Here is a 27,573-nt window from a genome sequence, read left to right as displayed (position 1 = left end):
ATTAAACTTTTCTATTAGTGATTTAGGGCTTGAGAGAGAAAAGTAAGACGTGCTATACACACAGTCCCTATTCCTACAAGTATTAGGTATAAAAACAATCAAACTAACATGAATTGTAGCCACCACCTCCCCAAATAAATTTGTCTCCATGTTGCTCCTGCTGTCAGTTCTGGTTTTCCTGCTTCCTTCACTCGGAACAGTATAAGAAACCTGCCATTTTCACCAGAAACATTAAAAGTCAAGGGACACAACAATTAAACTTTTAATTTTGTAGTTTAACTTTAAAGTTTCACACTACTCCACATCTTCACCTTCTAAACAACCTGCAGCTGAAAGAAAGGACAGAAGAATCTGGGGACTGTTAAAAAGTAAAAATTAAATCTATCATGTTGTTATTTGAGCTCCGAAAGTATTAGAGTTTGTAAAATTGACAAGGTTCTTTAATTTTTAATGCTTCCCCAAGTGCCTGTCAATTATATAAAGCCATGAGTAATGAATGGCGTAAAACACAGTTCCAAGTTTTATTTTTTAGTGAGTATATTCATTCCATGTTAAAACATCACATTAAAAATGCTACAATAAAACAAACAAAAAATATAGAACTTTTTCTAACTTATTAATCCTTATCTTTGCCTAGGATTTTTCACACAGCTGATGTTACTTTTCTTTAATCTACTCTGACTAGTACTTTCCCTTACTCATTCTTTATAGTGTTCCTATATAATCTTCATCCAGACCTATTCTCTAGTATAGACAGGGCAGCACAAGCTGCAGATGCCTCTGTTGGTAGTAAAATAAATACTTTTCATCTGGGTTATGGGAGAATTAAGGGGATGGAGTTAGTGAAAATTCCAATTAAGGGTTTAATAACATAGCTCCAAATAATCTCTCCAGGATTCTCCTTTCTCACTTTCTCAAGACCCTCAAATTAATCAAAAGGGTTTAAGGTTACAAGCTACTAACCAAACTGTTTGAGAGAAAATTTTAATAAGAGTAAAATAATAATTTGGCTATCACTTCAATAACTTCAAAGTCAAATTAGCTTTGTTTTCCACAAAAACTATGTTGTCAGGGTAGTATAAGTGTAAATGTATAGTGTTATTACGAGTTGACTTTTTTAGTTTTTGTTTCACGTTGTTAGACAAAAATATTTTTAAGATTGGATTCCAAATTTCTACTTGATAATATAAAACAACTTTTACTACATTTTCAATAGTTCCTAGTACTTATAGTATATTTGCATATACTATATGCAAATTAGGATTAAAGAAGTTTCAAATCATCTAATTGTTATGCACAGTTGACCCTTGAACAACAAAGATGTTGGGGAAGTCTACCCTCTACGCAATCAAAAATCTGCCCATAACTTTGGATTCCTCAAAAACTTATCTACTAATAGCCTGCTGTAGACCAGAATTCTTACCAATAACTTAATGCTATGCAACACATTTTTTTTTTATGTTATAGGTATCACACACTGTATTGCAATAAGAAAAGAAAATGTCATTAAGAAAATCATAAGGAAAAGAATATACATTTACAGTACTGTGCTGTAAAAAATCCATGTTAAAATGGATCTGGGCAGTTCCAGGCAGTTCACACCTATGTTGTATAAGTTTACACCTATGTACTGTATATGTATGCTATATAAAACAAAAGGACAGGGAGGGAAAAAAGAGACAAAGAGAAAAGGGGACATTTTTTTCTTCTGTTTTAAACAAGAAAACTTGAAAAAGGTTTTTTTTTTTCTTTAATTGGAATTGAGTTTCTCAAAAGAGGAAATATAAAGTACGTTTTATGGGAAATCACTTGTTTTAATAAAAGGTAAAATACTGATATATGAACCACAAGGTGGTGCTATAATTCCATGTTGGTACTGATATTTTAGAATATAAAAGCAGTATTTTTTCTTTTATGACTGTAATATCTTGAGTTTTATAAATCTTTTATAATTGAAAAAATATAGCTAATTGGATTCATCAATTCTAGAGATATCTACTTAATACTAATTTTTAAAGTTGTAGGCTAACTTTAAAAATACTTAAAGTCTAATAACTATGTACTAGAACACTAAAAATACTTAAAAGTTATTTCCACACAGAATTTTAACGAAATGTTAATATTTCACGTGACAACTATCAAATCAAACATATAGACTATAAACAGATGAACCAATAAAATCTAATTAGATAATCTAAACAATAATAAAAAAGAAAAAATACTCCTTTTTTCCTTCAAAATAATGTAGTCAATTTTCTTATAGATTACCCAGGGCTATTATTACACTTTTTAATTTATAGAGATAAAAAAAGATAATTTCTCTAGTAATTTCTCTAGTAATTTCAAGTGAATTTCATTTTTTCTCTTGGTTTAACTTCATCTAAGACCTTTTCTCTCTCTAGAAAAATATGTAACTTCCCATCACCTAAAAAACCCAAAAAGACCTTACTGTGTACCTTGTAATACTGGATGGCCACCATCTGTGTCTGCGCTGCTGGTCTTAAAATGTGTTATGGAATAGAGCACTAAAATACTCAACACATTTCTCATGGTGAACTTTCTGACCTATTTCCAAATACAAAAGGAGAATCACACCCTTACTTTCTCAGCGTTAACTGAAAATGTACTGCTGCTTTTTGATTAACATTAAAATTATATTTTTATTTAATTTGCAATGAGCATTTTTGATTTTTCATTACAACATATTAGTCAGTACAGATGGCAAGATGGTATGCACGAGAGCCTCCTGGGTACAATATGCAAGTCCCAGCTGGAGTGTTTCCAACAGGATGTAAACCATGGTCCACAAGCCTCTACTTTAGAAAACATATTACTTAGCACACTGCCAACAAATGTCAACACAAAAATACAGTGCTATAATGACTTCACTCTGTAAAAGACACGTACTGGCACGTAAGTTTTCCTTAAAAAAGTAAAATACAGTAAAGCAGTGTAATCGTAGCATAAAAATATTTAAGTATTTACTCAATATCGAAAAAAACTCATATACCAAATGGAATTCAAAAATTCTTCATAAAAATATTGCAGTATGTTAAAATTTATAGAAAATCCTTAAAATATACAACATGTACAGTAGCCAAAGTCCTAGAGAAGTTCACGCAGAAAATTCTATAATTAGTGATTTGGACATTTCAGTAACTCTGCAGTTTCTTCAAACCTGAAATATAACAAATAAATAATATGTTAAGTAAAAAAAAAAAAATCATAATGAGGCATAGGATTTAAGTGGCTGAAAATTATGCTTTTGAGCCCAAAATAAATTTCCTACTTTTCTTATTTACAGGTATAAAAAATAAATTAAGTATATACCATAGCCAGAGGGGAGAAATACCACTAAAGTCAATTATGAGTCTTTAATTCTTAGAGCATGAGTTATTTTAGTACTTATGAAATTTCAAAGCAATATAGTCCCCTGAAGTAGGATGCTGCATAATCATCTTACACAAGTTCATTTCATATTTCCTTTCAACTGCTTTTACTATTTCATATTTGTACAAGACACAAGTATCATTTTTAGTATTATTTTACCAATAACTGAAAGACTAGCAATACTTTAACAATACTTAAAATGTCTCCAAACCATCTACCTACATATATTTAATATCTTGATAAATGAGTTATCAAAGGTAGATAATACTTTTGATTAACTTCAACCAGAAATATCTCTGCACTGTTTAATCCTACAATTAATTCCATTAACAATATTTTACATCACTTGTTGGAAACCAAAATAGTGACTCATCTCACAAACACATAACTGTAGGGGGATTTATTATCCACTGGAGTCCTGAAGGAAATTCCACACCTGATTGAGAGACCTTTAAGGTTTGAAACACATATGCACTTTCTATATATACTGTAATCCAATACAACTCCCTACAGAGAAATGAATTTCTGTTCCCCCTTTCTGTTACTTACATTTTTTTCATCCTTTCCATTTTCTGGATTGTTGTTTCCTTTAATTTAAAAAGCAACAAATTTAGGCGATTTCTCAAAGTAAACCATCATCAAAGATGGACCGTGAACATATAAAACAGTCTAAAACATTGCATTAAGTACTGTTTACTTATCATAAAGAATTTTTACGAGAGATTAAGATTTACAGTTTCACTATTTTTCTTGCCAATGCATCTACAACCAAATCTAGTGCTTGCTTATTATCCGGCCCTTAGAAAGGAAATTATCTAAGCAGTTGCCAGTTTTTCTTACCTCTGAATTCTCTTTCAGATCACAGTAACAAACCATTGGGGTTCTGGGAATTGAATCTGATGACACTGTACTATAACCAGAGGATAGAGGAACACTCGTTTGCCTCTCCTCTTTGCCTTTTCTATCTGTGGAGAAATTAATATTTAGGTTATCTTCACAGTGTAGTCACATCTAAAAATTTTATTTGTAAATGGAAGAAAAACAGACATTTTAATATAAAATGGCTACTGGTATTGACCCAGATAAATTGTTATTATTCTTTTAAGATTATACCTAGAGATCTAGATGTTAAAAACTGGCCAGTAAAAATTATAAAAGGTACTACTATCTTTATCCTGATAGTCCTGATAGCAAGTAGGCAAGCTCATAATTTATTTTTAAGTATCAGCTACTGACTCATGAATATTCTTTTCTGAAGATGGTTGTAACTATTACTAATGCTGAGTGTACTTTTGAAAAATCAATAAAGATTCCCTCCTAAGTTAACCTGTATGGAAAAAAACAATGCCTAAAATTCAGGGTTTAAAGATTTTTTTTTTTTCTAAAGAAGTGAACAACTTTCCACCTCGTACACTGATACCATTCATGCGACAAAATGATGGCAAATCTTTCCTATGACTAAATCAAATATAGAACATCACTTATAAGACATGCTACTATTAAATCAATCCCATCAGCCCTATGTTTTAGTCAAGATATATATGACTGCAAAATCAAGGCCAGAAAAAAAAAAATAAGCACCCATTTAAACTGGTTTATATAGACAGTTTTATTGTAAGCCTACATAGACAACCTCAATTAGGGAAAAGGTATTAGCACCTGAAGACTGAAACAACTGGAAAGACTTTTATTTTCATTTCACACAGAGCCAGTCTCTTTTGTCTACTTCTCTTACCTATTTACTCCATACATCTGCTTACTTATCAGCATGAACTTGGAAGAAAAAGGCCAGCCTAGCCCAGGCTCAACATCTTGACTGACTTAGTATCCTAATTCCAAATTCCCAAGGGAGAGAAAATGCTCTGGCTCAACACCTTTTGAATTGGCATTCCCTGGATTAGGTGTTTACTCTTGATTCAGTTGGTCAAGCTCAGGGATCAAGATCACATAGTACAATTTTGAAGATTATCTATACCCAGCTCTTTTAACAGGGGCTTTTGGCAATAGGTAATTTCAAGGAATAACCTGAAACTAGGCAGGAACTATATCTACCATTCCCTAATCTTGGATTATTTTCCATGGATAGAGATGAGTGTCCTTGGAAAGAGCTGAACATTTTTTAAGCTGTTCAAAAATAATGAGGTTTTAAGTCCTAGGACAGGAAATAAGAAGTGGGAAGACAGAATGGAAACTGAATGGAAGGTGAAGGAACAGCTTTCTGCTCTGCTCTCTGGGGCCTAGACTTGGAAGTATCTATCTAGCCTTCAAGGGTATATACCTCACAATGGGAAAAAAGCTGGTATTAGGCAGGCTATGGAGGCTATTGGGAAAGCCACATAGGGCATTCCAGAGATTACAGAATGGGACATATACAGAACACAAGCCATATTTTAATAGCCAGATCAATGAAGTGTGTATTACTTTCTGTAATGATTTTTCCTATTGCTTTCCTAAGTCTTTAGTATACAGTCTTCGTTGTTTAAACATAATGGCTTTTAACTGTGCTATGGGAAGTTGAGAAAAGATATGGCACTAAGTTCAGGTTGGAAAAGATGGGGTGCCTGGGTGGCTCAGTTGGTTGAACGTCCAACTTCAGCTTTAGGTCATGATCTCACAGTTCGTGAGTTCAAGCCCCATGTCGCGCTCTGTGCAGACAGCTCACAGTGGAGACTACTTCAGATTCTGTGTCTCCCTCTCTCTCTGCTCCTCCCCCCTCTGTGTCTCTGTCTCTCTCAAAAATAAATAAACTTTAAAAAAAAAATTTAACTTCAGGATGGAAAAGAAAGGGAAGAGTAGTAGTCCCTAGGGCAATTATTGTTTACAGTTTCAGAGTCCTTGCCAATAGATCTCTATGAAGAAAGGGGATCTGTAAGATCTAGATTTTCTAGCCAACTTCCCATGACCTTTAATCTTTAACTGACAACTTTGGAGAATTACCTTACTGCATTAAGAGAACTAGTTAGGTCCTTTGCCATTTAACTATACAGGTATCTCCCGCTTATCAAAAGTTCACATTATGCCACTTTGCTTTTAAAGAAGATCCACATTAGTACCTGTTTTTGCTAACCAAAAGAAATCAAGGAGGATTTTCACTTTTTTTGAATAAAGGCAAAAAAATGAAAATAGCATTCAGCACTTGTTTCACAGCAAGTTATTTTAGAGGCATCACACACCTGGAGCAGCGAGAGTGGCCCGCAAAGCTCCTTCCCTGGGAGTTACACTCAGCATCTCAGCATCAAGCCACCATAGCTTTGAACTGTTTCTGTGAGCAACTGCTTTATCGGGACTTATTTTGTGCATCCATTGGCAAGATGTGTCCTAAGGCATCAAAAAAGCCTACAAAAAGTTATTTTTGAGGTGTGGGAATGCTCAAAATATTTTCCCTATAAATTCATGGTACTACTTTGCTTTATGCATTTAGGCTTATGAAAGGTTTCATGTTAATGCTCCTCTTTCCAATAGTGGGGAAAACTAATTTGTAAACCAGTCCTTCCCAATCAAGGGAAAATATGTCCGACTGATTTTTGGATATTTTGTCTTAAGTATTTCATACATAATTTCGTATTTTCAAAAGTGAATCCATTTTTCCCCAACTTTCTCCTTAATTCTCTATTAAAGAGTACCAACTATGTACCCAATCACACAAGTCAAATACAAGTGGTCCGTTTTGACTTTTTCCTCTCTCTTTCACCACAACTTCTATCAGCAATCAAGAGCTATCAATTCTAACAACTAAGTAATTTTTTTTCTTAATCCTTACTATCATAGCCTTAGTAGACACCCTCATTATTCTGAGATAAAGGATCTGAAAGACGCTTCAAATTACCACCCTTTCCTGTGTTACTTTCCTATAATGAATCACTTTTCTGTTTTAAGATGATTTCTCTGAAATATAAATCTGATTGTATTTACTTTGCTAAAAATCTATGACCCCATATAAACTCCATGATTTTACCTTTCTACTCTTCTCTTTCAACTTCCTTCATATGCCCACATGTACCCTTCCTTCTAGTCATACTGGATCCATACACTTGTGACACTATAACTTTATTAATTTTTTTCTTATGAGGAAAAAGGCACAAAAAAAGCAAAGCAAAAAACAAAGAGCGTTCATGGTCATGGCCTATCCAATAATTAACAACCAGGTCACTGTATCCCCAACTGAACATAATTATTTATGTTCATAGAAAACCATCATATGAGGTCACTTCATTACCTTGATGAAACAAAACAAGACCAACTCTGTCATGTCTGAATACAGACAAGGACACCATGTAAGCAGCAAACACACAAAGGACCAGCTATAGTGCTCTCCCAACTAATATTAAGTACTTCTTTTCCACTGAAAATTTCAGCATTCATTCTTATCATCACTCATCAAAGTGTTCCCGCTTCCTAACAGAACACAAACTACAAGAACGCTCATTTTAAACAGTCTCCAAAATCACCCAGTGTTAAGCGCAATCCTTATAATAAAAGTCTTTCCTCACTGATTTTTTACCAAACACAGAGACGCCTTACAGCCCCCATGGAAACACTATTTCTAATAAAGGGAAAACAAATCTGAAACATCTCAAAACCCATTCCCAACTTAACATAATCCTAAAATGAAATTGGTGAATTATTGCTCTCAACTTCCAAGTGACACCAAACTCTCTGGTTCCATGTAGCATGCATATTTAAGGGACAAAGTGTAAGAATTTATAAACTTAACTCTTTTAACTGATCACTGTTAGATTATAAGTTTCTTGAGACCATATATTTATCTTGTTCATAATCTACAACCCATTTCAGATGATGGCCTATCTGCCTATCACTCTAAGTCTTAGTACATTGGCTTATATTTGGTTATGTGTTAACTCAATGGCTTAAAGGTAGGTCTGTAAAAATGTTAATAAAATTATAATTGTGAACATGCAAAACCAAACTTGGAAAAGGCAAGCGTTTGCAAACAGCAGGCATTCAATACTCTTACACTACATAAAAAACTGAACACCATTATATACAGATATTGGAGCTAGAAGTACAGACCTAATTTCTGTCTGCTATGCAGATCATAAGGTAAAGATCCTGACCTCAAAGATCTCAGAGCTGAGCTTTGACATTTGTTGAATAAATGAATGAATGATAAATTTGAAAAGGAAACATTTACCAAACCTGAAATCTGTAGTCTAATAAATTTACTGCCTGAAATAACACTTCAAATCATTATATAGTAACCTAATCATTGAAACTGTCCTGCCATAAAACTGACATGTATACTAAATATGTAGTAGTTAAGAGAAAACTTCAGAGCCAAGTTCCCCAGATTAAAATATGCTCCATTATTCAATTGCTGTGTGGTCTTTGGCGTATTTATTTAATCTCTCTGTACCTCAGTTTCCTCTTCTGTAAAATATGGATAATTACAGTACTTGAATGTTTGCTATGAGAATTAAATTTGTTAATACAGCAGTTAAGGACAGTGTCAGGTACATAGTACTATAATGCTGGTGTTGTTATACACAGTAGCTGAAAGATTTAATGATATTAAGCATCCATAGATTTTAAAATGTTTTTTTGTTATGAATTCTCAGTTTGACAAAATATCTCTTCTGCAAATATGATTTAATTATTAGCATAAGACGAAATCTAGAACTTTGTCTATTCAAAAAGTATAATAAAAAATAAAAGCTATCACCGAAAAAAAGCCCAGAAATATTAGCTTTGCTGCTCAGTCACAATGAAAATGTCAGTAATCCAGTGGAAGTAAGTGATACGGAGAAGACATTAACATCATTTAACTGATTAAATTCAAGAGGCTTGTAATACATTACAGGTTACTGACAAATGTTTTTTTTACTTATGTTATTTACAGAGGTGGAAGCTATCATAAGTTTAAATTAAAAACTCTGGAGTTCCATGTTTATTCTAGAGCATTTAGCAATTAAAAGAGTAAAATAAAATGCCTCTATAAAAGTTTGCAATTTTGTACACGGGACTTTATTCAACCACTACCTCGCGTAAGATATGTAAACTGGCTTTATTAAGCAATCCTTGGCTTCAGTAGTCCATAATTTCAATACTGTCTTTTTTCCTAGGAGATTTGCAGCTTCTAAAAAATAAGGCTTGGGACTATTAAAATTATCAAATACCTATAAAAATCATCTTCCTGAAAACTCTTTACCTTACCACCAATACCACTGCCATAATATTACAACTTACCAGAATTCAGAATATCCAAGTCATTACTGGATTCATAGTCTTCATTCACTTGACCAAAGTTTATATACTCATCATTCTGGAATAATATAATTTAGTATTTAGAATAAAATGAAAAGTATTCTCATTTTATATTCTTACTATTCTATACTATATTCTTACTATTACTATTCTTACTATTAAGCATAAAAGATAACAAGATAAATGTTTAAATTTTAATTGTTTGTAAAGCAATACATAAATACCACTATGAATATGAAATAACCTTTCAAATGTGGAAGCAGAGGTAACATTCTTGAATCAACTAACTTTACTGGTAGGAAGGAAAGATAGACTAGAACCAGAAATTGAAATCCTAAGCAAATCAAAACAAATTTCTCAGACTTCATAAGGCAATGGCAAATTTGGTAACTGTTTCCAGGAAATTTATAACTTGTAAATAAGAAAAGGAAGTCATAATTTTATTGGTTCCTGTTCTGTCCACTTTTTTCTTTTCACTATAAAAATAGGACCTTTGTACAATTAAAGAATATAATTTCAAGCTCTTCATAAAAATCAAACATTATCGTACCTTTTTTTAAATGCTTACAGTATCAACAGCTCTAAAAGCTGAACCTACAGAGGCTTGCCAGATTATCTCAGTTGCTAAAGAGAAAAACAATAACCACAATAGCAGCAACAAAATGGGCTATATCTAAATAGGGCCTCATTTCAACTAAACACTTTCCCATTACCTAAATATTCGTTTAGTTTTTCTAAAAGAATACACACTTAACAATGTATCTGAGATATCCCATAAATGTTAAAGATAGGAAATACCTTTTTAGACAAAAGCATTTCTGTTTCAAGAAGAGTGACACGACTTAGAAGATTAGCCCAGGTTTTTTCATTTACCATCACTTTTCCTTTCATTTTTTCTTCCAAAGAGTCTAATCTACTCTCTACCAAAGTCAGTTTCTTAAGTTTTTCTTGGCATTCAGCAAGCATAGTCTGTAGTGCAGTAATCTCATGATTAACTTTAATATCCTAAAATGATTAGAAAGGTTAAAAATTGTATTAGACAGACTGAAATTGTTTTAAAAATCAATGTATTTCCATTTCCACGGCGTTATTTCAATAGTTATAACAGGCATACAGCATGAGAGTTAAAAGACTATGATCTATACAGGCAGAATGCTCAGACACTGAAACTACCCCTTCTGAGATGTGTGACCTTGGTGTTTCAATTTATATATAAACGTGTGTGTGTGTTTGTATGTGTGGGTATATATACACATATATATATACATATATGTGTATATATACATATATATATATCTCCAACAGTTTGTACTTCATATAGCTCATCTGAAGATTAATTCTGCATGAAGCTATTAGAAAAGCACCTGGTAGTATAATAAAACTATCACTAACTAGTTATTTGTAACAGCACCCAGCACAAAGCTAAGAGGGAATGACCAAAATATGACAGTGCTTTGAAACTGTTCAGTTTGCTATTAACAGGAAATCAGCCTAATGACCATGTGGTAGTTTTTATAAATGCCAATTATAAACTGCGGTGTATAGAAGTTACAAGAAATAGAAGATAGAAAAGGAAGTCAGCAGAGCAGTATAGATAAGACACTATAAGAAGGTCTGTGGCAATAAAGTAATAGAAAAGGTATTCTAAAAGTAAGAGAAGAAGATAGCAAGGGCCCAAAAAAGAAAGTAAAATGGCAGGAGGGAGTGTGCACCAGTTTTTTCCATTCTTTAATGAGAGGGATAGATGATACAGAACCTTCACTGTACAAAGCAGTGTATTTCTGTCTCTAACCAGACTTTAAATTCCTTGAAGCAAAGTACTGTCTCTTATTCATCTTTGCATTACCCATAACACCTGGCCCCGTACCCTAAACATAAGCAGCAAATAGTATCTGTTGAATTATAAACAGTAGACTTACTTATTCTTAAATAAAGTGTTGTGTCATAAGTAATAATGCAAAAAGCTAGAGATATTCCAAAGTTTAGGTGCTGAAGTAATCATGTACGTCAAAGTAAGAAATACAGGCATCTGTTAAAGAAGTCCAAAATTCTTACTTGTTGTTCAGACTTGATTTCAGGGAACTTTACTTCAGGAACCTTTATTTCAGTAGTCTTTAAGTCACACACATCAAATGCTCCACTAACATCTGTTACTGTACTTCTCGTATCTTCAGGAATGTTAACACCATCTTCATTATACAGGTGACGGATCACCACAGCTTTTGTCTGCATAGAGAAAAATATGTCAGAGCTGCTTCAATGTTCTCCTCATACAATTATTTTCAACATATACATAATTTTGAAGAAACACCTTATCTTCCCTTTAAAATTTATGAAAGTTTAAATTATAACAGTAAGGTATATATCAAACATTGATTAAACAGTTAATATTACTAATATTTTATGATGATGAAATTGCAGTCATTATTTTTGGAGCATTCTTACATAATAGAAAAATTGAAGTAACTATTTAATAATGTCTGGGATTTGATTCATACTGCTTCAGAATTGGGGGGAAGATGTTGGAAAAGTGGTTATAATAAAGATGAAACAAGATTAACAAGGGGTCGATAATTTTCTGATAGTGGGAATTGGTACTTTTATAAATGTTTGAAACATCCCATAATAGGTTGCCACATAATTCACATAAATAATCAAGAATTGGCTCCGTGAGTAGGACCCATTACAATTTTTTTCTATTAAACAAACCAGAAAATATCAGCTCTTCAGCTAACAATTCAAAATTAATAATGACAAAAGTCCTGAGAATAAGGCATTAGGTCAAACTATGCATTCAGACAAGACTCTCCTGCCTACCTCCTTTACCTTAGACTGCATATGCACTATAAAAATATCATATAATGTAACACAGAATTCACAAATCATACTCTACAGAAGGAACTGGGAAAAGAGATAATTTGTTTTAGTACTGACTTAATCTCTAACTGTAAACAAAGGAATGTACTTACTGATTCCAACTTTTAATATTAAAATTTCTGATAAAGATCCGATGCAACTGATTAAAATTTGACTAATAACAAACAATACTTTAAGAAAAACAAGTCTAATGCCGTGAAATTTTGCACCTTTCCTTGTTAGGACAATATATATTACTACTCAGCCCCAAAACTAAAATAGAAGATTGAAAAATACATTTAGTTATATCAGCTTATATTTAGTAAGTGCTTATAGTGCCTGTACTAAGAACAGGAAGGTTAAAAAAAAAAAGCAGTATAGGGACGCCAGGGTGGCTCTTAAGTGTCCAACTCTTGGTTTCGGCGCAGGTGATGATCCCACAATTAGGGAGACTGAGCCCTGGGTCAGGGTTTGTGCTGAACATGGAGCCTGCTTGGGATTCTCTTGGTGCCAGCTTGGGATTCTGCCCTCTCCCTCTGCCCCTCCACCACTTGCATGCACTCTTTCAAAATAAATAAAAAAAACATTTTTAAAAAAGGTGGAAGAAATTTCTTGTTTATATTAATTCTTATATATTGGGGAAAGATACTAGATATAAACCACTTAAAAATTAGAAAATCATATAAAACTAACAAGAGTTAGGTAAGACAAGTTATCGACAGGAGGCGCCTGGGTGTCTCAGTCGGTTAAGCGTCCGACTTCAGCTCAGGTCATGATCTCACAGTCCGTGAGTTCAAGCCCCGCGTCAGGCTCTGTGCTGAGAGCTCAGAGCCTGGAGCCTGCTTCAGATTCTGTGTCTCCCTCTCTCTTTCTGCCCCTTCCCTGCTCATGCTCTGTCTCTCTCTGTCTCAAAAATAAATAAAAACATTTAAAAAAAAAAGTTATTGATATAAGAATGCTTTTCCTACAGTAAAATGTCATTAACTGTTATAGAGGCATACAAGTAGCTTTTTAATAGATTGTTGTAACTCATGTACATTGTACTAGGAAGAAATAATTCTCTGGATTTTACTTCCACCAGAAACTATTCACATCCTTTATCTAATTGCACGTTGGTTATTTATCTGATATTCTATGCTTTAATCTCAGAAATGGTTTGCCCCAAAAGGAAGATTGGTAAAAGTATACTGACCATTATAAAGTAATACCTTGAACTCAATTTCTCTTGGAGATAGAAAAGCTATCCCTAAATGTATGAGACTCATTAAGCCACAAATGCTCAGAGGAGGCAAGGGTAGGTAAATATTTACTAACAAAGAGAAAATATTAAAAAAAACTTACCCAAAACCAGATTATAGATTTAGGGACTATCAATCACTGGATAATATACACTCATGGTACAGAGACAGAAATTTGTGCAAATGAATTATCATAATGTATCACTATAACTAATGGTATGCTCCTCATACATTTCCATGTTTTAGAAAGACTAGATACATAAATAAGAGTACATGTCATGATCACATTATACAACCTTCCCAAATCATCGCTATTCTATCTGGGAAATGAGGCAGATTTAGGAAATAGAAATGTAAAAACAAACCTTGTTCATTTTATATTTCTATCTTATATGAGGACTGTTCTCCAGGTAATATACAGTATACATTGTCAAAACTCCTTAACCAAATCTGACTAAAAATGTTTTACCAGCTACTAGTCAGAAAAGTGAATCTTGTACATTTGATTAATTAGGTAGATAAATCTTTAACACCTACATATTTTCTTAGTATCTTCCTACCTTTCCTGAAGTCATAAATCTGCCAGTGATATCAATGCCAACAGATTCTGTAGATGTCTTCTCAGTGCTTGAAGAAGGTTCTGACTTAACAGAACTGATTTTCTTTCTTTGTTGTGATGGAATCTAAAAAAAAAAAAAAAAGTACTGAGACTAAATGTACGTGAAAGCTGACATTAAAATTATATATTATTTAAATTACATTATTTGAATTTTCATATATGAAATATGACTGCCAAATTATAAATCTAATGATATGTCTTCTGAAAACTAAAAAGTAAGGAAAACGCATTATGTTTGAACTGTTACCTTAGCTAGTAGCTCAAAGTCACAAATTTGTAAAAACAAATGACCGGTATTTAATAAACAGGTCCATCTGACTCCAAAGAATGATGTCTTTTTTTTTTTTTTTAATTTAAATTCAAGTTACTTAGCATACAGTGTAGTCTTGGCCTCAGGAGTACAACCCAGTGAGTCATCTCTTACATACGTCACCCAGAGCTCATCCCAAAAAGTGCCCTCCTTAATGCCCACCATTCATTTAACTTACTGCCTCACAATGTACCTCCCCTCCAGCAACCCTCAGTTGGAGTCTCTCTTTTTCAAAAAAAAGTTTATTTATTCTGAGAGACAGAAAGAGCGAGTGGGGGAGAGGCAGAGAGAGAGAATTCCATACAGGCTCTATTAGTGCAGAGCCTGACGTGGGGTTTGAACTCGTGGAACTGTCAGATCATGACCTGCACCAAAGTTAAATGCTTAACCAACAAAGCCACACAGGTGCCTCGGAAGTGACCCGTATTTAAAGCAAACATCAGGCATAAGGTTGCCTAAATCTGTGAACAATGCAGTAATTGTACTTATGTGTTAGTTGGCTATCTAGAGTATTGAATTTGTCTGCTAAAATACCAGGCAACTTAGAGTAAGTTAAAATCTATTAATAAAATTACCTTCTCAAAACTACTCAATTCCTTGTGCTTTTTCATCACACAATTCAAAATATCACAAACAATTTGGATTTTCCATTCTGCAAACCCACACTGGAGAAACTGCTTTTTTGTCAAAACTGGTTTATAATTAAATTGATCACGAAGAAGCTGTAAAGAGGAAATAGATAAAAATCCAAAATGATAAATGGTCACCTGGTCAGGAATGTAATACCATCTTCAAGAAGGAGGATCAAGGCATTAGATGGAGGTACTAAAGAGATTTGTAGGCATGGTGGTAGTCAGGACCAGGTAGGAGGTATCCAGGTAGAAAATGGGCAGCTAGGAAGTAGCAGAGAATAGATGCATGTCCAGGGAGATAACAAAATACAGTCAATGATCAAAAGGTTCAAATATCCTCATAGGTACTAGAAAAACTCCTTAACTTAGTAGAAAATAAAGAATGCCATACCAGATGTTAGAAAACAATAGATGTTTAGTTGTTATTTGTTTAGTTCTTCCACTATATGATTTCTTAGGTCAGTAGGCCTCGGAGTTCCAATGTTTCATTTGTAAAATGAGAGAAACAGACTAACTAGACCACCAATTTTCAAAGCCTACGCTCTAGAACCCTAGGATTTCTTAGAAGTGCCTCTTAGTCTTTCAAGGAAGCTGCTGGTGTTAGAGGCAAAGACAGGGAAGATTAAACAGAGACTCTACACATAGAAAAGATCCCATGTCATTAAATGTAAACTCGCAAAAAAAAACAAAAACAACTTGATCTGATAAATGGGTTTTATTATTTTAACAACAGTTTGAGATAACCACTGCTTGAGTAAAAATTAATAATGATCAGAAGGAATTTTTTAATCATGAGATTAAGTTCAGTCCCAATATAGTACAAGTATAGATACTAGAATAGATAGAAGATATGGTCCCAGACATCAAGGAACATGAAATCTCAAAGCTATAGTTCTTTCTTACTAACAACTAAGTTACTCATAATTCTACAAACCACAAAATTTACTCAACAGTCACATTTCTAACTTATGCCAACATGCCAAATTTTACTAAAATTTGATATAAAAAGAGTAAATGGTAACCACAGGCAAATGTTTACCAACTGCAATTTATTAGATTATAAAACATAAAGGGGACTTAAATTATATTTTGATTATAATAGGAACTGTCTAAATGAGAAATGCATATGAAAATACTGTCAACTATATGTGCTGTACATATATTTAAGGAGTTATTATAAAACATTAATCTTAAAAAAATCATTATGACTTCTGAAATAATGTTTCATACAATCAAGTACCTTGTAGACAGTATCTATAAAGCGTAAGTCATTCTTCGCTATGAGCTCTATATTGGATTCCATCAGAAGTTCTGCTACATAAGGTGAGTATGAGGTAAGGGAATAGCTGATGATGGGCAAAGATGCAGTTGTATCTCCCTTTACCAAACTATTAGGAAGAAAAAGAAAAAGTTTTAAGGAGCATAATTCCACAAAGTTAGATAGAAAGGGAAATGAGATGCCAATAATTTGTAAGTTAACGTTATAGCCAAACAATTAGGAGATACACAAAACTCTTTTGATTCCATCTCCTACTCTAAATCAGTATAGCCAGATTGCTATGAAATAATAGCTTATTTACTTATTAGTTGGCATTTCAGTAATAGTACGGTCTATTCACCACAGTATTTGATGTTCCAAAGCTTAGCCTTATTTGATCAGTCCATTTTCTCTGATTAAACAAATGTACCACCTTATAGTGCTCCAGTACACTTTACAGTTTGGCAAACACTTGTTACATTACCTCATTTGCTCTTTACAATAAACCTGCAAAGGTAAAATATTATGAATTTTAAATTACAGAGAGGAAAATAGGGCTAGAAACTGTAACTGGGCTAATCAGTTTGCATCTTCCATTTATATCAAGCTCATTAGAAATCTGTGCCTTAGATTACGTTAATTCTTCCAGTCTAGAAAGGTATCCCATTCTTTTCTACTTGTCTGTTATTCACTATGAATTATTTGTCAAGTTTCAAGCCATCCATAAAGCCATCCTCAACTTTCTGATCCAGACTGATCTCTTCCAGAATGAGCCCCAGGGTATTCAGTGTTTGATGCCTCAGGTTTTGTCTTGTACTGTTTTCTAATTGTCTACACATATGGGCATTATTTTCTCAATGTGAAATACCTTCACTGATTCTACCACAACAAAGCAAGGAGGTATTTGTTCAATTATCCAGTTACATCTATTCAACTGAAGTAAAAATGTGCTTACACAAAACTTGTTTTTCCACAAAATTCAAGACATAAAATTCCCCATCGTCACCCAATTTTTTTTAAAAAGGCAGAGAACAAGTACATATTAAAATTACATTTTATTTTTCAGTACAAATATAAATCCTCTTTTATATTTACAGGTATAATAATATTTTACCCAATGATAAAACTGCTGGCAATATTGTCTGTTAGCTCAAAACAGGAAATGAGAACAATACTTTTGAACAGCAAAATCTGTCCATTTTATGCACGTTCTGACTAGAAGACAGCCAGGTATACATTTAATACCTCTTGTTTTTTGGTTGTTTTTGAAAGTTCATTTTACTTGAAAGAGAGAGCAAGGGTGGGGCAGAGAGAGAGAGAGAGACAGAGAGAGAGAGAGAGAGAGAGAGAGAGAATCCCAAGCAGGCTCCACGCTGTTAGCACAGAGCCTAACATAGTCCTCAATCTCACAAACCATGAGATAATGACCCGAGCTAAGACTAAGCGTCAGACACTTACCTGATTGAGCCACCCAGGTGCCCTTAATACCTCTTGTTTTAACTCAAAAATCTTCGTTATCTAGTTTCTGAGAACTTTGATTAGACATTGTAAGAAAACATATTACAAGTTGGCATACTGGCGCCCCAAAAAATCAGATGCTGAAAGAAAACATTTTCAAAAAATGGATAAGAAATAGAAAGAATCAAAATATGTGTGGGAGAAGTGTGTATGAGTGTGAGGGGGGCAATCTGAATAAGCAGCAGCAAGCAGTGTTATCAATCTCAATAGACTCTGCAGAGTTACTACGTTGTGAAATAGTCTAAAAGCAATTGTTCTTAATGATACTCCTGACAGAAAATCAAATGTTTAAATGCTATACTCAAAAGACAGGAGAATTATCAGTATATTTTAGAAGTATTCCTATCCAAAATGTGTCTTAAAATGATGCTTAAAAGTAGTAGGAAGAAAACTTGGCTACTCAAACTGGTTAAATCCCAGGAAGACTAGATTTCCCTGTTTAAGGAACCAAGACATGATTAGTACATACTATGGAACACCTTCTGTTTCTCACACAGAAGGGCTATAACAGGTCATTAGAACTCAACTTTCTCCCCACTCTCCTCACTATCCTTTCATTTGTAGCCATCTCTTGGAGTTAACTCTCCCCAGTGTCCAACAGAACATTCATTCTTGTATGTAAAGCACATTACTCCAGGATTCTCTTTTTTATTGTTTTAACCAAGTTTCACTCCACTCCTTGAACATATACCTAATCTGGGCTTGTCCACTGATACTAAGTCATTGAATAAATGTCTAATTACCTGCTAATATGTACCAGGCACAATTCTAGATATGGGGATACTGCAGCAAACAAAACAAAGTACCGGACTTCAGTTGTATCCTAGTGGGGAATATTTTTTTTAATTTTTTTTAATGTTTATTTATTTTTGAGAAAGAGAGAGAGCATGGGGGCGTGGGGGGTAAAGACAGAGAGTGAGTCACAGAAACCGAGGCAGGCTCCAGGCTCTGAGCTGTCAGCACAGAGCCAGACATGGGGCTCTAACTCACAAATCATGAGATCATGACCAGAGCAGAGGTAGGACACTTAAATGACTGAGCCACCCAGGCACTCCCAGTGAGGAATATTTTTAATCAATAATCCCAGATAAGAAGAAAAAGGAAATATAGGACAGAAGATGACAAGAGTACCATTAGGTTAGCATGAATATAGAAGGAATGCATGTTGCTACATTTACAAAGGAAAGCAGTCATATTGGAAAAGGAGAAACTAAAGCAAAAGTTTCAAAGTGGGGTCTATTAAATGAGTTAGCTTGGTAACAATCTTTGAGCATGGTGTAAGTTCTCATAAGCAATCTATTAACTAGAATCTTCCAAATCAAAAAGAAATATCATCCAACCCAAAATATGAGAGGATAGAATACTGTATAATTAATGAAATCCATTATATTATTTTTTATGAATTTAAAAGTTCTACAGAGGGGCGCCTGGGTGGCGCAGTCGGTTAAGCGTCCGACTTCAGCCAGGTCACGATCTCGCGGTCAGTGAGTTCCAGCCCCGCGTCAGGCTCTGGGCTGATGGCTCGGAGCCTGGAGCCTGTTTCCGATTCTGTGTCTCCCTCTCTCTCTGCCCCTCCCCCGTTCATGCTCTGTCTCTCTCTGTCCCAAAAAAAATAAATTAAAAAAAAAACAAAAAAAAAAAAACGTTGAAAAAAAAAAATAAAAGTTCTACAGAAACTATGCCTTACACTGGGGTATATATTGTGGTTCTACTTCTAAGAACATATTTTAAATCTCTTCAGTTAGATACAATTTTTCATTAATTCATACTTAGTAAAAAAAAAAAAAAAACCTCCTGTAGTTACTTGCTGTCTAAAATATTTTAAACATTACAGGGAAAATTTTCAATTGACCCAGATAAAACCTATTTAAATACCCCCCCCAAAGTCAAATCTTACCTCAAGTCATTGCCAAAAAGAACACAAATAACTTTGATACATAGCTTACCCTACACAATCCACTTCTTTAGGATAATTTAGCGAGCGAAGCACTTGTTCTAAGTTCCGTAAGCTTCTTTTTAAGTCACCAGTTGCCATTATTTAACATCACATTCAGCTCCAGCTTTTGAAATGATCTGATTTTTCACCTAAAATTAAAAATCCATAAAACACTGGTTAGGTCTGTCTGTTTCTGAATCTTCTATTTTATTTGCATCCCTTATAGGAACTAACCATATTTATCTTAGCTATTTCTCTACTAACTTGACTTCCCTACTAGGCTAGTACTGTCTTCTACTGACAGTATAGTATTCCTGAATCTAAGATATGCTTTTACCCTAAATATTTTTTCCTTACAAAAAAATGTTTGCCTTATGTTCATGTTTTTAAAATATGTCCCATGAGGGACACCTGGGGGGCTCAGTTGGTTAAGCATCCGACTTCGGCTCAGGTCATGATCTCACAGTCCGTGAGTTCGAGCCCCGTGTCAGGCTCTGTGCTGACAGCTCAGAGCCTGGAGCCTGCTTCAGATGCTGTGTCTCCCTCTGTCTCTGCCCCTCCCCTGCTCATGCTCTGTCTCTCTCTGTCTCAAAAATAAATAAAAACATTAAAAAAATAAAATAAAATATGTCCCATGATACTCTACCAAATACTGTATTTTGAACAAAGTGCCATTTGGGAGGAAACATGAACTTGAGATAATCTCCAGCAATGACTATTTTAGATGCTTATAAAGGTTACATTTTAAAAAACCCATAAAAAATGGAGACAAGGGAATTTAGCACAGATTTAGTCATTATTCCCAGGGCTTTGACCTCACATAGTCACCAATAGGATGCTTTCTTTAAAAAATAAAATGACAAGTTAAAAAAGATTCAGGATTCAGCTGGTAAAATATGGCAGATTAAGCGCATGTTATCTTCATTTCTTTTCTTTCAACACTACTAAAATGAAAGTAGATGATTAAAAGCCATGTATACTCACCAGGGCAAAATGAACTAGAGGGGATTCCACATGACAGAAGTACTAACAAAATTTTGAAAGACTGAAAGCAGATGAAGGAGTGATAACCAACCTAGCAGAGCAGAAACAGGCTAATCCTATCTATTTACAAGGAAACCAACACCAGCAAGATAGTTTTAGAAATAAGTGGCCCTTAAATGCTTAAGAAAGGCTAAGGGATAAGGCCAAGGGGGTTGAAATATGGATGATGATTTGAAAGTCCATGTAAGGAGCTGCTAAAGCTAGAATTTTACTCCCCTTCCCTCCCATAATTTGTTCAGGTGAGCAACTACCTGTTTCCCTGGGTTTAGCAATGACTTAGATAGTATCAGAGCACAATCAATAAAGTTTTAAAAAATGGTAAGTTGTACTTCATTAAAATTTAAAACTTCTGTTCTATAAAAGACATTATTAGCAAATGAAAAGATAGTCCACAGACTGGCAGAGAGTATTTACAAAACAAATACTGAATAAAAGAAGTGTTTCCCAAATATACAAAGAACTCTTATAAGAGTGAGAAAACACCCAGTTAAAAAATAGGCCAAATAGCTGAACATACATATCACCAAAGATTATATACAGATGACAATAAGCATATAAGAAAACACACTCAGTATTACATATCACTAGGTGACTGCACATTAAAAAAAATATATATATACCAATACACACCTATTACAATGGCTAGAATCCAAAAAACTGGTGATACCAAATGCTTATGAAGAAACAAAAGAGACTCACTTATTGCTATCATTTAGTCATTTTGGAAGACAGTTCAGCAGATACAAAACTAAATGTAGTCTTATCATACAATCAGCAATCATGTTAACAAAGTTTTCACCAAATAGAATTGAAAACACAGGTACATATAACATCCTGCTCCTGAATGTTTATGGCAGCTCTATTCATAATCACCAAAAAATGAAAGCAGCCAAGATGTCCATCTATAAGTGAATGGATGAAAAATGTGGTACATCGATACAATGGGATATTTATTCGGCAATAAAAATAAATGAGCCATAAAACCACAAAAAGATATGGATGGACCTTAATGCATCTTCCTAAGTGAAAGAAACCATCTGAAAAAGCTACACACTGTATGAGTTTAATTATATGACATTCTGGAAAAGACAAAACTATAGTGAAAATAAAGACTATAGAGATCAGTGGTTTCCAAGGATTCAGAAGGAAGAACACAAGTTTGAATAAGTAAATATAGGGGAATTTTTTAGGATAGTGAAACTATTCTGTATTATACTGTAATGGTAGATACATGACATTATGCATTTGTCAAAACCTATAAAACTTTATAGCACAAAGAGAACCGTAATGTATATGACCTTAAAAAACCATGTAAAAGCTAGGAAACCCCAGGAAAGAATGCAGACTGTGACAAGAAAATCAAACTATATTACCAATGTGTGAAACAACCTCATAGAAGGCGTTGGATGGAAAAGGTGCTAACTTTGGAAATGAGTGGAGCTTGAGAGACTACAGACAAAATCAACTGCATGTAAACACTCTACTCTAGTTTATAAGATGTTTCCCAAGGACTTATTTGGTAATTCTGATACTTCTATGCATACACCCTGGAATTGAAAAATTAAGTAAATAGATGGTAGAATAGGAGTCTGGTTTCTCACTGCTGGAGTGGGAATTTACAGATTAGCAAGGAGAGGAGACTAGAATGAGCCATGCTTACCTAATGGATTAGTTAGAAACATCAGTATGATGAACTCATGTTTGAAACATCAGTACGATGAACTCATGTTTAGCTTTACATAGATACAGATAGTTATATATCGAAGTATTTCAAGACAGCTTAGCATACACATTTCGTTTCTCTGCCAGCGGGAAGTGATTGAAAGCAACAACTCTCCAGCAGTAAAGAGCACACCTAGCATTCAGGTCTTGGTGTGTAACATTGTTCTCCAGTAAAAGGAACCAGGACTCCCTGGAGAAATGGTCAATTCTAAGACTGGGACAGAAAATTTGTTAAGATGAGCCTGAAACTTTATGTAGTTCCAGAAAGTAAGAAAGTATACATAAAACAAATCAATCCCAAATTGGTGGGGTATGTCAAAGGGACACAGGAGACAAATGAAACAGTTCCCAGTGGTCAAAGGTGAAACTCTTTGAAAGACAAAAGTAATTTAATAATACTGGATTAAATGCAAAGTATGAGCAACACAAAAATTGAATTACTATACTTCAATGCATCAACAAATAAAGGAGAAAAGTGTTATTATTTAAATACATGCGGAATAGGCATTTCATAAAATTCAACATTCACTAATGATATAATACTTAGGACGTTAAGAATAGAAGAGAACTGCCTGCATTTGATAAAGGGTATCTACAAAAAAAAAGATACAAGAAGAAATAAAAGGAATAAAGACTAAAAAGGAAGAAATAAAAATATCACTATTCACAGATGACATAATTGTATATAAAAAAATACAAAAAATAAGTGAATTTAGGATGATTGCTGGGTACAAGGCCAATATATAAAAACCAATTGTATGTCTCTATATTCCTCAGTTAAAAAATTTATTTTAAAAGTTATATGTGTAGAAATCAAGTAGCCACAAACATCACAAGCATGTAAGTCTAGAATAGATATGTAAGACCTCAAAACAAAAAAACATAAAACTTTATTCAGATATATTAAAGAGGCCCTAAATAGAAAACTATATACTTGTTTAAGGATTGGAAGACTCAATAAATTGATCCATAGGTTCAATGCATTCTACCACCCCCACCCCCACTGAAAAAAAAATATCTAAAGGATTTTTTGGTAGACACTGCTAACACAATCTTGAAAAAAAATCAAAATTGGAGGACTAACCACTGGATAGCAAAACTCATTGTATAACTTAAATTTGAATTCGTGAAAATATGTACAAATAGAACAATGGAATGGAAGACTCCAGAAAAATGACCATGCATATATTGACACTAGAATTATGACAAAGTTGATTCTTAAGAAGCTATGAAGAAAGGATGGTCCTTTTCCATAAATGGTTCTCTGTCAACTTAATATCCTGATAGAGTAAATAAATCTTGACCTCTTAATGTAAATGGTACTTCACATCTTTTACAAATTAATTCCAGGTTTGTTGAAGATCTAAACATAAAATGTAAGACACCTAGGCTTGCTGGAGATCACAGAGGAGAATATCTTTGATGTTCAGATAGAGAAAGATTTCTTATCTTAATGACTATTAAAATGAATCCCATTAAAATTAGCAACTCTGTTCATCAAAAGACATCCTTGAGCGTGGAAAGACAAACTATTGAGAGAAAGAGATGTTGTGGATAATGTAAAACCAACAAAAAGATGTGTATCTAAAATATGTAAATAATTCCCTTCAGAGCAATAAGAAAAAGAAAGACAACTCAATAGTAAAAAAGGAAGGAGACCTGAACAGGAACTTTAGAAAAGAGTAAATGTGAAAAAAACATTCAGTCACATTTATCATTAGGAAATAACCAAAGGAAGCCCAAAATGTGGAGCTCTAGAACATTTGAAACACAGTGCTGGGAAAGGGTAAATTGGTACCACTACCTAGGAAAACTTAATGGTGATATCTACTAAAGTTGACATATACTGGGACTATGAAATAGGAATAAAACTCCAGAAAATATATGTTAAAAACAGTATGTGTATATATATGTGTGTGTGTATATATATATATATACCAACAGACTAAAACAATATTTGTGATTTTAAATAAAATAGGTCATTTTTGTAAATCTCAAAGAAAATATCATGTAATTATATTTTTAAATGACTCATTGCATACTTGTAGGGCTTTCATTAGATTCTCAAAAAACATTATTCCCAAAAGAGACTCATAAAATAAATAAATGTATTGGTAGGTAAATAAATGCTTATGAACCTTTGCTAGAAAGCGCTGAAAGGCTTCTAAACTGTAAGTAGTCAATCAGTAAGGCAAAGGTCAATAAGGCACTTAAAAATATCTATTTGTAACTGACCGTGGTCATTTCATAGAAGGAAAATATATAACAATACCTTGAAAAATGAATCCTCTGGAAATGAAGCTCCTTTAAAATGAAGTCATTACATTAAAAACAAAACAGAACAATTTATAAATCAGGCAGAGATAGTATAATCTTCCCCCTCCCCCCCCAGTCAACAGTCCAGCAGTTGCCCAGGACACAAATCATCTCCTTACACACTTTCTCTGTTATCTATGCATAACTAGATTTGCAAAATCCTATATTTAGTAGGTTTTCTATTTTAAGCCCCTAGCCACACAATTCTGTCCCCTTTTCTCCCCTCTTTAGGAACACAGTAACTTCCTGTTGCAAGACTCCTCTCCTTTAGCAACATGGTAAATAAGATGTTTTTGAATACAATTTTATACACTCATACTTGGATTTCAGTTTGTGTTTTCAATTACTTCTAAATATTTCAATTTTTAGGCAGAGGGAATTTCAGGTACCATCAAATGAGAGATAACTAGAAAAAGAGGAAGTGATCCTGAAATCACATTATACAAAATACTGGCCAAGAAAATAAACCTTATTTAACGTCTTTTAGGATGACCTGGGGATAAATAGATATAGGGAAGCAGTAAGAGAGATGACTTCCAAAGTCCAGCCTTTACTTTCCTGGGACAGAGGAAGTGGTAACTAATCTGCTTGTAACTGCAAAAAAACAAATAAACAAACAAACAAAAAAAACCACATTCTTAGGTACTGTATAGGCCAGAATATTATTGCATTAAGTTCCAGACCCACCTATTTTAATATGATTCTTCTCCTGGTAACTTTTCCTCTAAGACATTCTGTAACTTTAATATAAATATATCTCTTTTCAAAAACTTCCTTTAATTCTTCTAGATGTATATTCCATCTTTCTACTGCATGCAACTTTGCTTTATTTAACACTTTGTGGTATCTTTCCTTTCTCTGAAGTCCTGGAACATATCAATGTCTCATATTATTTCTACCTCCGATAATGGAATTTTTGACAACAAAGTATGTCCTTGGAACACATCCTCTTCAGTACCAGCAGAATAAATATTTTGAAGAAGAGTAAGATACAAGTACAGGTTGAATCTGTAGGTGAAGGAGGTAAGTAATAAAACGGGATAGAAAAAATACAGGGATAAAAAATTGTGAGCATTACACACACAAAAAATCACAGCTACCGCTATACATTGTCATGAAAGACTGCTAAATCTATTATAAAAATGAAAAACACTAAAATTAGGGTATTAGAAGCCAATCTACAACTTAATCGCAGTTTAGCATAGTACTTTCAGAAATGGAAAATAACTTACTTTTTAAAAAACTGATTAACATTTTAAATTTATAACCCTTAACAAAACAAATTAACAGAAAGGAACTATTACTCTGCTATTGCAGTATAAATTCAATCATTAAGATGGAATCAATGTTGCTTCCTCCAGAGAGTTTCTCTACAAGTCATATCTGCCCAACAACTAAATTTATTGGGGGAAGGTGATGAAAACGGCATCGATGGCAGTTTATGATTTTTAATCTAGTTTACTCGCATTGCTCTCACAGGTGTTAAGTGATGCCTCCCAATGGAATGCCATTGAACTCAGTGATTTTTGTTCAGAATGAACAAGTACACTGACTTTAACGATCATGGTCCACGGCTAAGAGTTTGTGACATAGCTTACAACACTAGATAGTATCTAAAACCGTGAATCAAAAATAAAAGGAGGAGTACATGTGAGGAAAAGCTAGGTTTATGAAATTTTAGCAAAAGATATTAAGGGAAACGCTGCTCTACAACAGGGAGAAAGATCTGGAAAAGGGAAAACACTAAGAAAACAGAGAAAAACAGGCAGTACGGAACAAGAATAGAGCTCTGTAGGACTGCTGTGTTCACAGCTAAAACTGTCAGAACGTTTGTGGGTTATTTTAGCAAAATAGCGTACCCATAATTTCGGAATCAAATGCCAAGACTGATATTTTCACTGAGGGGAAAAAAATCGGAAGTTGCCTAGAAAGATACGGAAACCCAGGGAAATGCGAGCAAAGAAAACTCAACTACCTTCACCTCTTTCTTCTAGCCAGCCCTTCGGAGGAGTCTGATCAGAGTTCAGTGGTTCCGAAAGAACGAATCAGTCTGTAACTTCCCAGCCCAGACCCTAAACTGTAACCTAACCCGAGAGAATTAGCTTCCGCGATTCTTCCAACTTCGCGGTTTATCATAAGGGTATGCCAGTTGAGTATATAAGCAAGGGGTCTCCTCCCTCCATTTGATTTAAAAGGATGAAAACGCAGACCTGGTCATTCGCTCCCGCCCGTGGTTTCGGTCAAGGCAGCAGGAGAGAGGCTTCCCTTGCTTAACCTGGGGCGCAGCCTCGCCAGCAGCCGCCAAGCAAACAAGTGGGCCCCGAAGGCCTCTGGCCCCGCACAGCAAGGACAGAGGGAGGTAGCATATGCGACCAGTGGTAGCCAGTGGAGCCCAGACTCCAGCAACGCGTCGCTGTGTCCCGACGCCGGCACCGAGGCGCACCCCTCGCGACGACCGTTTGTATTTAAACAGTGGGTCGCGGCGCGCCACGCGCCCGGCCAGCCCTTCAAA

The 27,573-nt window shown here is 34.3% G+C and overlaps 1 protein-coding gene across 4 annotated transcripts; it reads right to left on the bottom strand.

Moving 5' to 3' along the window:
- Window positions 1-497: 497 nt before the first annotated feature.
- On the bottom strand, window positions 498-27,573 carry CEP44 (centrosomal protein 44). Of its 4 annotated transcripts, XM_047091834.1 has the most exons (13): window positions 27,272-27,573; window positions 25,749-25,927; window positions 25,018-25,049; window positions 19,990-20,128; window positions 16,508-16,655; window positions 15,211-15,357; window positions 14,267-14,389; window positions 11,668-11,838; window positions 10,411-10,617; window positions 9,595-9,670; window positions 4,231-4,355; window positions 3,940-3,977; window positions 498-3,178 (listed from the first exon to the last, which is right to left on the bottom strand). In XM_047091834.1, exons 4-13 carry the CDS (start codon window positions 20,076-20,078, stop codon window positions 3,136-3,138), a joined length of 1,167 nt encoding a protein of 388 aa, XP_046947790.1. In that variant the 5' UTR covers window positions 20,079-20,128; window positions 25,018-25,049; window positions 25,749-25,927; window positions 27,272-27,573; the 3' UTR covers window positions 498-3,135. The 4 variants fall into 4 exon arrangements, with proteins under 4 accessions (XP_046947790.1, XP_046947793.1, XP_046947791.1 ...); XM_047091837.1 differs by lacking the exon at window positions 25,018-25,049; XM_047091835.1 differs by lacking the exon at window positions 25,749-25,927.

The sequence above is a fragment of the Lynx rufus genome, unplaced genomic scaffold (assembly GCF_022079265.1).
Source record: "Lynx rufus isolate CCGP_SWC_20201006 ecotype Redwood Valley unplaced genomic scaffold, mLynRuf1.p SCAF_3, whole genome shotgun sequence".
Taxonomy (NCBI): Eukaryota; Metazoa; Chordata; class Mammalia; order Carnivora; family Felidae; genus Lynx; species Lynx rufus.
The sequence above is the reverse complement of the archived record's forward strand: the minus strand, read 5'-3'. Positions and strand labels throughout refer to the sequence as shown.